We start from the raw sequence: 11,758 nt of genomic DNA, 5'->3' as shown, positions 1-11,758 counted from the left end.
TACCTCTGAAAGATCGGCGGGAAAATGGTCAATCTTTTTTCTAAATAAATGTATGAAGATTCTCCAAGTTACTTCAATTAATTCGTATAGGCAATGGGGCTGCACATGTACCGTTAATTCAATTATGCAAGCAACTAATCAGTTATAGGTAAATCAAAGTCACAGGTGGCTGCATATCAGCTAAAATTGACACACACCTGTCAATTAATTCATCTAGAAACTGATGCGAAAAAAGACCTGATTTTGAAATTCCAACCTCAATTTTTTTTTTTTTTTTTTTGTCAATTTGTTAGAAGCAGGAGGGGATGAAAATCTACCAATTAATTTTATTTGACCTAATATAGACAAAAGAAATTTGTCAAACAATTTCTGTAACACATATTGTGATAGAGTTTCTCCTGTCCAGTAAATCCAGAAAAAGTGAAAAAAATCATCCCTGCAGTGTCAAATACCACAACACAAATAACAATCACAAAGACTTATTATACAATTGGTTTTTGTTTTTGAAAGTTACAAAATGTACCTGTTTTATTCTTAAGGAAATGGAGTGTCAATAATGTCCAATAATTGTATATGTAGATACTCTAAAACATTAATTGCTCAAAACTGTTCTGTTGGAAATTCAGTATTTCATGTATGCAAAAAGGAAGTGATTGTTTGAATTTTTAATGCAGATGCAGCGTGTGTTTTAGGAAGTCTCGCATATTCCTGTTCTTTGAGACATCAGCGATATCACAAAATTGCGGTGCATAATGTAATTTGGATATAAATAGCTCCATCCATCACAGGCAAAGCCAAAAATTATGTCACATTTTCATGCAACAATGAACTCTAATTATTGTACATGTACATGTTATACTCAGTGACTACTGTGAAAGTACTATTGTTCATGGGCTTCCAATTTTCGTGGTTTTCATGGGTGGGCCAAACCATGAATTTGGTTCCCAATGGAAAGGAGATACTGAACACCTCAAAAGCATGAATTCAAAAAATGGGTTTCTTCCTTAATCCACGAAATCTGGTATCCACAAATCAAAGTACTTTCACAGTATTTTGTATTATTATCTAGCAAACCCTGCAGATAAACATATGAAAATTCCAGAAAGGCAAATGTCTAAACATGAAATAATACATGCATAATGTAGTGAACCGAAAAAAAAAGGATTACAATAAAAACTGAAGATAAGGGAATCAGGATGTAACACAAAGGCTCAAGCCTTAGTAATATGAGCTCCCACAAAAAGCCAGGAGTAACATCATGTGCTTTGGAAGGGTAAACATGTCCTTCTCCGCCAGCTGCACCTGTCATATTGCAAGTTAGTGTAATCCTGAAATAGACTAGTAACAATAATACAGCTCCCCTACACGAGTCACTAAGGGGCCTGGTCAACTATTTGGTTTTTATGGCAGAGGTAGGATAATACTTGAAATATTAATATCTTGGACAAGTATTTCATCCTTATTTCATTAAGCTTAAAGTGAAAGAAAAAACAGGGATTACAACTACTACAATAAAAACTACATAAAAAAATGTACCTAATGGCTGTTGTGACTCTTGTAATACATATCTCAACCACACTCTGATCATTATCGTTCTGTGTATAATCTTTACAGTCTAGAATCTTACTGATGGCCTCTAGAACTGGTGTAATATCATCTTTAATATCTTCATCTGACAAGGAAAATAACTCTCCTGCCTTGGACAAATCTCGCTTTTCTAAAACTTCTGCAAACAGTTTATTCATAGTGTTTCCATGGTATCTGGAATCCTTGTATTAGTCTAAAACACAGTAAAAAGCCCTGCATTAAATGGTGTTTTTGAAATACAAGTATTAAAATTATTTGATTTGGAATGTGAAGTATAACGTAGATAGGAAACCTCACTTTTCAGGATCTCTAGGCTTGGAACATGCTCAATTTCAATTTTTTGCCTACTTTCTCAATCAAATAGCTACAAATATTTTTGTTAAACACACAGAAAATTCTTAATCGGCAAAACAAAAAAAATTGCCTTGTTTCTTGTTACCAGCAAAAAGGGGTGTAGGTTGGTAGGGAACTTATTTCATTCTTCAAAAACATTTAACATTGTGTCAAAGGGGGAAACTATAAAGATTTTAACAGTACTTGACCCAAATTTGCCGTAAAATGTTTAGGGTAAGCACAAAAAACTAGGATAGGTAGGGTAGCAGATAGGAACAGATATATTGTTTGTTTTGACCTTACATACATGTAAATATGTCAAATAGAAGCAGCAACAGTAGTTAACAAATTGAAAGAAAAAAAGTAATGTCCTGAAGGTAACAGAAGTGACTGTCCTATGGGAGAAAATTCAACATTTTCTTTAGCCAAACAAATAAAAATGTTTGATAAAAGAATTTATATCAGTAAAAGTAAGTTAATCTTTTCAGATAGTCTTGAGGTCTTCTATATTTGTTTTAATTACAGTAGAAATGAATATTATTTATGTTTGGGAAATGTATGTAAGTATCTTTCTCCCATGTTCAAGAACCTAACATGCCTCAGAAAAAATACATCTTAGATCATATTATCCAAAGCAAAACATAGCTTTCCTAAGATAGGAAAGCCATTCATGATATTGAAATAGGAGGCCAGTTCAGGTTGCATCTAAAATCTTCAATGTGCATTTGTTTACATCATAGCTAATGCATAAAATATTACCATCTTCCATGGAGAACTGATATTGTTCCAAAAATTTACAAATTATAAAATTAAAAAAGGGAAAATTGCTGGAGCTGTTTGTGAGAGTATAATGATATTTCAGGTATGTAAATTAAGTATCACAGCACTCGCTTCTAAAGGCAATGCCCACTCCATATTAATAACTTCTTTATTGCATGATACACCTATAAGGGTCAAGGGAGTTCATAAGTACACACAGACAGATACACAAACAAAACGTGGAGTGACACAATATTAACAAAATATACAATATGAATAAGTCAAATCGTATGATAATGCATGAATGAAACTCCAGTGAGGTCAACAAGCAGGAACACTAAACCACATTCGAAGGAAACGGGCAGAAAGTAGATTGGAAAATAATAAATGATTACTTATTTTTGTGTAACTTTTGTATCTTGAGTTTGCAATATAGTCTAGACCAACCACCACATGTAAACAGAAAGTGACACTACTTAAATCGAACGCACCTTTTTCGTTTGCCTGTGTTTTGAAGAGATAGTATGTCAATAAAGGTATGAAAAACAGTTAGAAAAACTCAATTATCAGTACAGTGTAAATATTCGAGGTTTTTGTACATTTCTATTCGCTGACAACACAACTTCCTGTAAACAAAGTTCTAACATTTAGAGACCCAAATACGGTGTGTAGAAAAAAGACTAGAGAAGACCAGAGAAGTCCAAAAGTCAAAAGAGCGTATTTTTTTCGAACCCCAAAACCGAAAATTTAAGTAGCGAATTACTCTAAAATAAGTTCGCATTAACATACTTCATAAAATATGCAAAACTTAGCATATAAAGGTATTATTTTACAAATATATCACACTTCTTAGTTCTGGTCTTTTCTGGTTTTTATTTCTACCATCATAGACTTGTAACTTAATTTAATTACGGTTCTACTATGGTCTTATCTCTTATCATAATGTAATAGTTAATTCAATAAATTATCACGCATCATTAATTTGATATACGGTTTAATTTGGGGATCTAACTAGTGAATAAGACATCAGTTTCTGTAGAATAAGAGAACCTAAAACCAGACTGAAAACTATAAAGTAATATATTTGTCTACCTAATATTTCAACATGTGAATTTACAAATCGTTCTTTAAAAAATGCATACATATACTACAACGAAAAAATAACTGGTCGGTAGTTTCCGCCTTGTAGACAGTTACTTTTCGTCAAAACAGGACAAACTCTAACCGTCTTGATCTCATTTTGTGCTATTCCTGACAAGAGAGGTTAAAGACAGACAACCTAGTCCATTCATACAAATGTATAACTTATATCTAAAAATCTAAGTCCATACTATCTTGTATAGTAAATCCACCTATAATAAGGGTCACTGTGTGATCGGGAGAATACACACGTATAGTTTATGTTATGAATAAAAGGTAAAAACCAATTAAGGTAAAATAAAGGATGATGGCTTCTTTACAGTTGGTATTAAAAGAATAATTAGATAAAAAGTTATATAAGTAACCTTTAAAAGTTTCAATAATGCTAATTTTTTCTATATTTGCGTTAAATTAAGTTCTGAAATTGATTTATTATAAAATTGTGCTATATAGTTTACCTAATGCGTCATGACTTGCATTACGTTAATGCTTCTTTTGCTATCATAGTCTTATTTAATAATTTAAAATAAAGTAATTTAACAGCTAATAGCATTATTTTCTTAAAATTTATGACAAGATCAAAAGCTGCTATTCAAAAGAGTCTTAAAAAGACTGGACTTCAGTTTGTCTAGGTGAGTATCTTGACAATATAAGAAATATTGTGTTGTACAGGCTTGTGCAAATAAAGCATTTCTATACCCTCTGTACACCTAGTTATATTCATATGTCTTGTGTACATATATCACATCTGTGAATACATGCCAAAGGCAGTGTCAAACATATATATTGGTTTGCGCTGTGTCATTATTTTTCTTTTGGATTTACTTGAAATTGTTTTAAAAAACATATACATAACTGGAATTCAAGAACCTCAGCCCATACATGCAACTGGCATCTCAGAACCTAGCTCAGTCCATACAGAACATACAACTACTGTCTCCGAAGAACCGCAAGGGAGGGATCACTCATTATATGATGATTGGTGGGGTGTGGTGGGGTTCTGACAAACGAGGGTTGTTTTTTTTTCATGTTTTTGTTGTCTATAAATTAAAGGGGTACATTTTTATAACATCACATTTGAAGGTATACACAATTTCAAGTCTGTATTGGGGTTGTGTATCTGATAAATCTGTCATGGTTTTAGCATGACAGGTCAACATCTGTATTGAATTACATCTGCAGTCATCTTTCATCGACTTTACAACTTGTTTTCAAAATAAATTTTGAATTGATCAGTCAGAATCATTTCATATAATTTAGATATCGTTGGAAGAATACTGACAGGACGGTATTTTTTTTTTTTTTTTTTTTTTGTCCGATGGATCACTTTTTTATATAAAGGTACAACCTTCTTTAAGCCTGTTTGGAAAATTACCATTACAAATAGTATTATTTATTGAAGATGTACGTAATATTTTTGTTAAGAACAGGAGTCGGTCCTAACACGTTGCTTAAGCGTAGATGAGATATTATCAACATCTGTAGCTTTCTTAATACTAATTTTACTAAAAATTAACCTTGCTTACCTAATTGACCAATACGTTATTTCGGAAACAACCTGTGGTGAACTCTCCCTTTTCCAAAAAAAAAAAACACAGTGTATAGCATCTCTAATGTCCTCATTAAACCATTCTGACTGTTTGAATGAGGGTTCACCCGCTTTATATTCTTATAAGGGCATTTAGAGACTATCGATAGAATAGAACCGATATGGGAGTACGTAACTTAAGTTCACCATAATTTAAATAGTATATTCTTTCAGAGATCAACCCAAGCTCCTCAATAAATTTAAGCTATTTTTAAGTCAGCACTGGAAGGCCCCGACAATAAAATAATAAAACCCCCGCGGTAATAGAACGATGACAATTCTTCAAAATCAAACTGAAAAAGTAGTATCACGACACAAAGCCACATAAATGACAAAATATCTCGTTATTGTGGACAGGCGCATGAAATACGCGGTTTTATAAAGCCTTAACCACCTCTTTGATGTAAGATAAAAAAAACAACAACCACACCATAAAACTCGCTCAATAATACATCCAATTCTCCCCATGGATACCTCAACATAAACCATATAAACAAATAATACATCCACGCAATGAACGCTTGCAGTTACTGAAAACTAACCCTGACAGAACATAATTTATGACAATACTATCATCGAGGGAAACGCAGGTGTGTAGACAGCAGTCCAGACTTACCACATACTCTTCCAGAAAAACACACAAGCATTATAGACAGTGAACTCAACCTAGCCATGAAAAAGAGAAATCTCGATTTTAACGCAAAACAATTTCGGGCAGATAGTCTAACACAAAACATACTTGAGTAGGGACGTTAAAATAAACAGACAAAACAAAAACAAAACATAACCAACCTAATTGTCATAAATCATACACAATGAATAAGATATCAGGTTTCCAAAATACTTTCCTGACACCTACCAGTGTTTGACACTGAAAAAACAAAAGTGGTCATATCACAGACAATTTGAGAAAATGGCAGACAAATCGGCACAAATGCATCATATAGGCAGGCATCACTGGATTACACGTCCAAATAGATACCAAACAGATTTATGTTTTAGATAGCTGACTGTTTCTCGTGTAACGAAAGAGTTCTGAAACTCGATCGTTCACAGTCCTGTTCATGATCATTTGATTGTGGTCTATATGCAATTGCAAACACGGCTGAATTCTGTATAAGTGGTTTTACTGGTGGTCTTCAATACGAAGAAAAATATATGAGAGACCATTTCGATTTGGATGTCAGATAATACCTGTAATAAGATCGAAGAAAGAAGAAAATGTAAAGATAAACAATTGAACGCGCCCACGAGACAAAAAAACAAGACAAGCACAAGAATTATACAAAGAAAAGGATAAAGAGGTTAAAAAGGGCTGCAAAGATGACAAGAAAAAAACATGTGGAACAACTTGCAGAAGAAGCAGAAACCGCATGCAGCAAAGGAGACATCATGACTCTTTACAACACCACACGTCAACTGAGCGGCAGAACATCCAATACTGACACGCCTGTAAAAGAAAAGAATGGAAACACACTCACAAAACCTGAAGAACAATTGAAACGTTGGAAAGAACATTTCGAAGAAGTCATGAATAGACCTCCTCCTACAGATCCACCAACTGTAGAATATGGACAAGATCTGAGGATTAAGATAGAGCGAATAACTAGAACAGAGGTAACCACTGCAATTAAACATATGAAAAATGGCAAAGCAGGCGGAATAGACAACACCCCTCCGGAAGCAATGAAATCATTAGATTCTATCTCCATCGACAAGTTTCACCATCTTTGGAACAGAAAATGGGAGGAAGAACAAATACCCGAGGACTGGAGCAGAGGTATCTTGGTAAAACTTCCTAAAAAGGGAGACAGGACTATATGTGGAAACTGGAGAGATATAACTTTGCTTTCCATCCCTAGCAAAGCACTATGCCATATCATCTTACAAAGAATGAAAAATTAAGTTGTTAAAATACTGCGAGATGAACAAGCCGGTTTCAGACAGAAAAGATCATGTACTGACCAAATTGCCACCTTAAGAATCATTATAGAACAAACCATTGAATGGCAGACATCACTTTACCTTACATTTATTGATTTTGAGAAGACATTTGATAGTATAGACCATCAAGTACTATGGAAAAATCTAAGACACTATACTATTCCAGATATAATTATATCCATCATTCGTCAGCTCTATGAAGGATTCACTCGTCAAGTTATCCACAGTGGGAACCTAACAGATCCTTTTCCCGAATCTACAGGAGTTCGACAAGGATGTCTCCCCTCTCCTGTTCTCTTTTTGATGGTCATAGATTGGGCCAGCAAAACATCTTATAGTCAACCTATGGAAATGAAATGGACCTTACAATCATGTCTTGAAGACCTTGACCTTGCCGATGATATTTGCCAACTTTCACATCGCCACCAAGACTCGCAAGAACAGGCCTCCAACCTAGAATCAAATGCCAAAAAGGTCGGACTATACGTCAACCCAACAAAGACAAAATCTATGAGGATCAATGCTAAAAGCGAAAATAAAGCCTAGATAAGAGGTTCTGAAATAGAAGATGTGGCACAATTTACCTATCTTGGAAGTGTCATTAGTACAACAGGAAGGACAGATGAAGACATAGTAGCAAGGAAAAAGAAAGCACAACAGGCTTTTGCTATCCTCAATCGATCTGGAGGAGAAAAGTACTAAGAACTTCTACAAAAGATCCGAATTTTGAACTCTAATGTTAAATCAGTGCTTCTATATGGATCAGAGACATGGCAATCAACTATTGCATCCACCAAAATAGTACAAGTGTTCATAAACAGGTGCCTAAGAAACATCCTTGGAATAAAGTGGCGAAATAAAATTAGCAATAACAACTTATGGCAAAGGACCAAACAAGAACCGGTCATGCAAACAATTACATCAAGAAAATGGAGATGGATTGGACACACGTTGAGAAAAGGAAGTACTAATGTAACACGCCACGCCCTAGAGTGGAACCCTCAAGGCCACGGAAAAAGAGCTAGACCAAAAAACACATGGAGGCGAGATTTGAGTACAGAATCCCAGAAGATTGGAAAGACCTGAGGATAAATCAAAGTACGGGCAAAAGATAGGAGGAGATAGAAAACCACAGTGGTCGTCCTATATCCCCCATGGGATGAAGTGGATTAAGTCAAAGCAAGTCATTTCGATTTCATATTTTGAAAAGGGAGAGTTAATGGTTAGATGGTAAAGGAAAACATTTGAGCAAACTTTACGACAAACATGATGACTTTTCATTCAGAATTGTCAACTTTCCTTTCATCTGTGGCACCATATCCCTTCAGCCCCTGCGTATGGAGTTTTCATATCACAACTCATACGTTATGCCAGAGCTTGCCGTAACTACGCAGACTTTTTGTATCGCGCTAGACTTCTTACGGTTGGGTTTCTGGAACAGGATTATGTTGCTCCAAGATTGAGGTCATCATGTCAAAAGTTTTATGGTCGTCATCATGAACTCGTGGATAGTGCTCCCATTTTTTTAATCTTCGATCTAAAATTGATAAAAATACGACTTCATACATACAAAATTTTATAAAAATAAAGGAGATTATATACAACTGCAGATTAAAATTTCATAAAAATTTACATCATTTTTTGTCAATGAAGCCACGACAGGGGCTGATATTGACCTAGGCATCACGCGAAATCTTGCTTCGTTAAGCGGATATCAAATTTTACAGTAGCACTCACAAGCATCCGCGATCAGGTTTCTAGACACAGACCATAGTCAATGAAATGGATTAAAAATAACCATAAAATACAAAGATTATCAAAACCAGCATACAATGGGAAATTTCGCATCTTTCATTTCATTTAGAAGTCCGTATAATAAGCACTATTTTACGACTTGTTTCATTGGACTGTTTGATCACGTAGTGACAGTCGAACAGTCGCCAATCATCTCATGCGTACTAATTTCCTACGTGACCTTAGGAGCAAAAGTAATCTCACTGGTTCCCTGCACGTCAATATCATAAGTGACCCTAGGATCTCTAAATATATTTGTTTGTGAGAAACTTGTGGAACAAAAATATTACCGGATTGCCAGGTTAAGGAGAAAAGTTGCCGAAGCTGAAGGGAACGCCATTCGGGAAACAGTTTTTCTACTTTTTTAAAGGTGGGTAACTTCACAAAAGCATCCCCTAATGCACACATTTTATTCAGTTTATATTCATTTGGAATATATCACACCAATGCAGTTAATGAGATTGGGAATTGCTAATTTTCTGATTCATCGAGTATATGGAATCCAAAAGTACAGAAAGATACAAGCTGTTTCAATGCCCTTTTGGGTCTCTCATGACTGTTACTTATTGGGATTCTGTTAGTACTTGTACTTAGTACTGTAGAGGTGGCAGAATCCAGCCCTTGGGTAATCGGATAGAAGTCAGAATATGTGTATACTACTGGTTGAGCTGCTGCGTTGATGCTCTTGCCTGATTGTATGGTCATTTCATTCATATTGATGGTAATTAGACAGCAAAAATGGAAATTGACATGCTGTGACTGGATTCAATAGTTGTTAAGCTACAAAAGCCTACAATGCACTTACATGACTTTGGGACAACCCTAATTTTAAAGCCTTTTAGACATACATGTAATAAAATTTGGTTCAATCCTATGATAAGCAGAAGCCATTGCTTTATAGTGGAATTGGTGAAACAGAAAAAAAAACATGGGAGATTGATTTAACATGTATATTTTTAAATGTGTATCATCAAATCTATGTGTCTGAAAAGTTCAAAATGTTGTGGGTAACTGTTCTCCCATTTGTTTTGTCTAGGTGTCATGACTGCTCGGTTTATAACCTTCTTTTTAAAAAAAAGCTTTGTGTCTCACAGAGTAAAAATTCAGCAAGAAATCTGTGAGCGATGGCTCACTAGTGAGACACCCACTTTCAACCACGTTATAAGGAAAATAAACAAAGTCTTCGGTAAACAGGAAGTTGTTGTCGATTTCTTTGTTCAAAATGGATCCTACCATATAGTCAAAAGAGGGAAAAAACCAAAGTCTTCGGTAAATAGGAAGTTGTTGTCGAATTTTCCCAAAAATGGATCCCCGTATAAAGCATAACTACAGAAAAAAAATGAAAAATTTCAAGCCACTGTGATGAGTAGTTGCCGAGAATAGCGCGACAAAAATGTCAAAATATAAAGTCAAAAATAAAGTCCTCGATTGACAGGAAGTTGTTGTCGATATTTTGGATCATATATCGTACCATATGGCATACTTAAGTGCCAATACAATGTGCTTAAACCTCAAGCTACTGTGATGAGTAGTTGCTGAGAAAGTTCGACGAAAAAATTTCAACTTGCAAAATATGTTAAAATAAGTTCTCGGTAGACAGAAATTTCTGAAAATAAATCCCACCATATGGCATAACTACAGGAAGAATATATGAAAATTCCAAGCTGCTGTGATGAGTAGATGCTTAGAAAAGTGTTACGAAAATTTCAACTTTCAAAATATAATCAAAAATAAACAAGCAACACAGACAAGGGTAAAACTGTATACCCCCTCTGATTCGAAACAGAGGTTTAAAAAATACTTTCCCTATTTAAATATTATACAATCCATTTTTTTATGATTTGAAATGTGAACAGAGCAAACTATGACCGAAGGCCTTCATTGACTCGGTACTTAAGTACTTTGATTATTGAAAAGTATAAACAAAAATTATCGCATAAATTAAAGCCTTTTACGACAAGCTTAGTGCTGCTGTGGGCCTATTCTTTCTTTTGACACCCGGACCGGGTAAATATCAATAATGAACTATATATAGTCTTAGAGCTATGTTCATTAACAGGTCCTGTTTTCAGACCCACCAAATAGGCGCCATTTATTGCCTCCCTTTATTAAATCGAAAATGAAAGTTGACTTTTGGGAAGTGTGGAAATTTCCTGGGTAGCCGTGCTTTTAGTATGAAACATGACACACCGAAAAGCTGACGGTAGGCCAATTGTAACTTCACGGGATCTTGAAATCTTCTAAGTAAATAATGTTCAAATATATGGATTCGCTGTCAGCATTATCTTAGAGGAGAAAATATAGTTAAGATCTTCCATTTTTATCAGTGACAGTGTAGAACAAAGTTCGCAAGTTCATTTGTATAATGCATAGAGCTACATTGTTTAAAATGAAAGTTCTAATGTATACATTTTGATTTTGTGCTTGCTTATTTCAATCTTTTGTAACTATCTGGTTAATTAATTAAAAGTATTCCATAGCTTTCAAACTCGAAATGTATTTTACAGCTAGTTAGGTACTTAATATATATATATCCAAAAAGAAAATACTGTAAAATGTGTTTTGCCTATTTACACATTAGAAAAAAAATGTGTGGGTTGGGAGGGATTTTTT

General features: G+C 34.6%; 3 protein-coding genes across 6 annotated transcripts in view; 2 read left to right on the top strand and 1 right to left on the bottom strand.

Annotated features, from left to right (window-relative positions):
- LOC148602176 (ventricular zone-expressed PH domain-containing protein homolog 1-like) overlaps window positions 1–3,334 on the bottom strand; it is a 30,273-nt gene extending 26,939 nt beyond the window's left edge. Inside the window, exons 1-2 of one of the 2 annotated variants that reach the window (XM_088554797.1) lie at window positions 3,279–3,334; window positions 1,537–1,780 (exon numbers count right to left, since the gene is read on the bottom strand). In XM_088554797.1, coding sequence (XP_088410923.1) covers window positions 1,537–1,745 — 209 coding nt within the window. In that variant the 5' untranslated portion in view covers window positions 1,746–1,780; window positions 3,279–3,334. Of the gene's footprint in view, window positions 1–1,536; window positions 1,781–3,170 lie in introns of both variants that reach the window. The other variant, XM_088554796.1, reaches the window with a different exon arrangement.
- Window positions 3,335–6,730: 3,396 nt separating this feature from the next.
- Window positions 6,731–7,897, top strand: LOC148602175 (uncharacterized). Its single transcript, XM_088554464.1, has 2 exons — window positions 6,731–7,187; window positions 7,518–7,897. Exons 1-2 carry the CDS (start codon window positions 6,731–6,733, stop codon window positions 7,895–7,897), a joined length of 837 nt encoding a protein of 278 aa, XP_088410590.1.
- Window positions 7,898–11,242: 3,345 nt separating this feature from the next.
- LOC148602174 (uncharacterized) overlaps window positions 11,243–11,758 on the top strand; it is a 41,098-nt gene continuing 40,582 nt past the window's right edge. For 2 of the 3 annotated variants that reach the window (XM_088556587.1, XM_088556584.1), the window contains exon 1: window positions 11,243–11,348. In XM_088556587.1, the coding sequence (XP_088412713.1) occupies window positions 11,327–11,348 (22 nt within the window). In that variant the 5' untranslated portion in view covers window positions 11,243–11,326. Of the gene's footprint in view, window positions 11,390–11,758 lie in introns of all 3 variants that reach the window. The other variant, XM_088556585.1, reaches the window with a different exon arrangement.

The sequence above is a fragment of the Perna viridis genome, chromosome 12 (genome assembly GCF_037379345.1).
Source record: "Perna viridis isolate PV_CMFRI_1.1 ecotype Kerala chromosome 12, ASM3737934v1, whole genome shotgun sequence".
Taxonomy (NCBI): domain Eukaryota; kingdom Metazoa; phylum Mollusca; class Bivalvia; order Mytilida; family Mytilidae; genus Perna; species Perna viridis.
The sequence above is the reverse complement of the archived record's forward strand: the minus strand, read 5'-3'. Positions and strand labels throughout refer to the sequence as shown.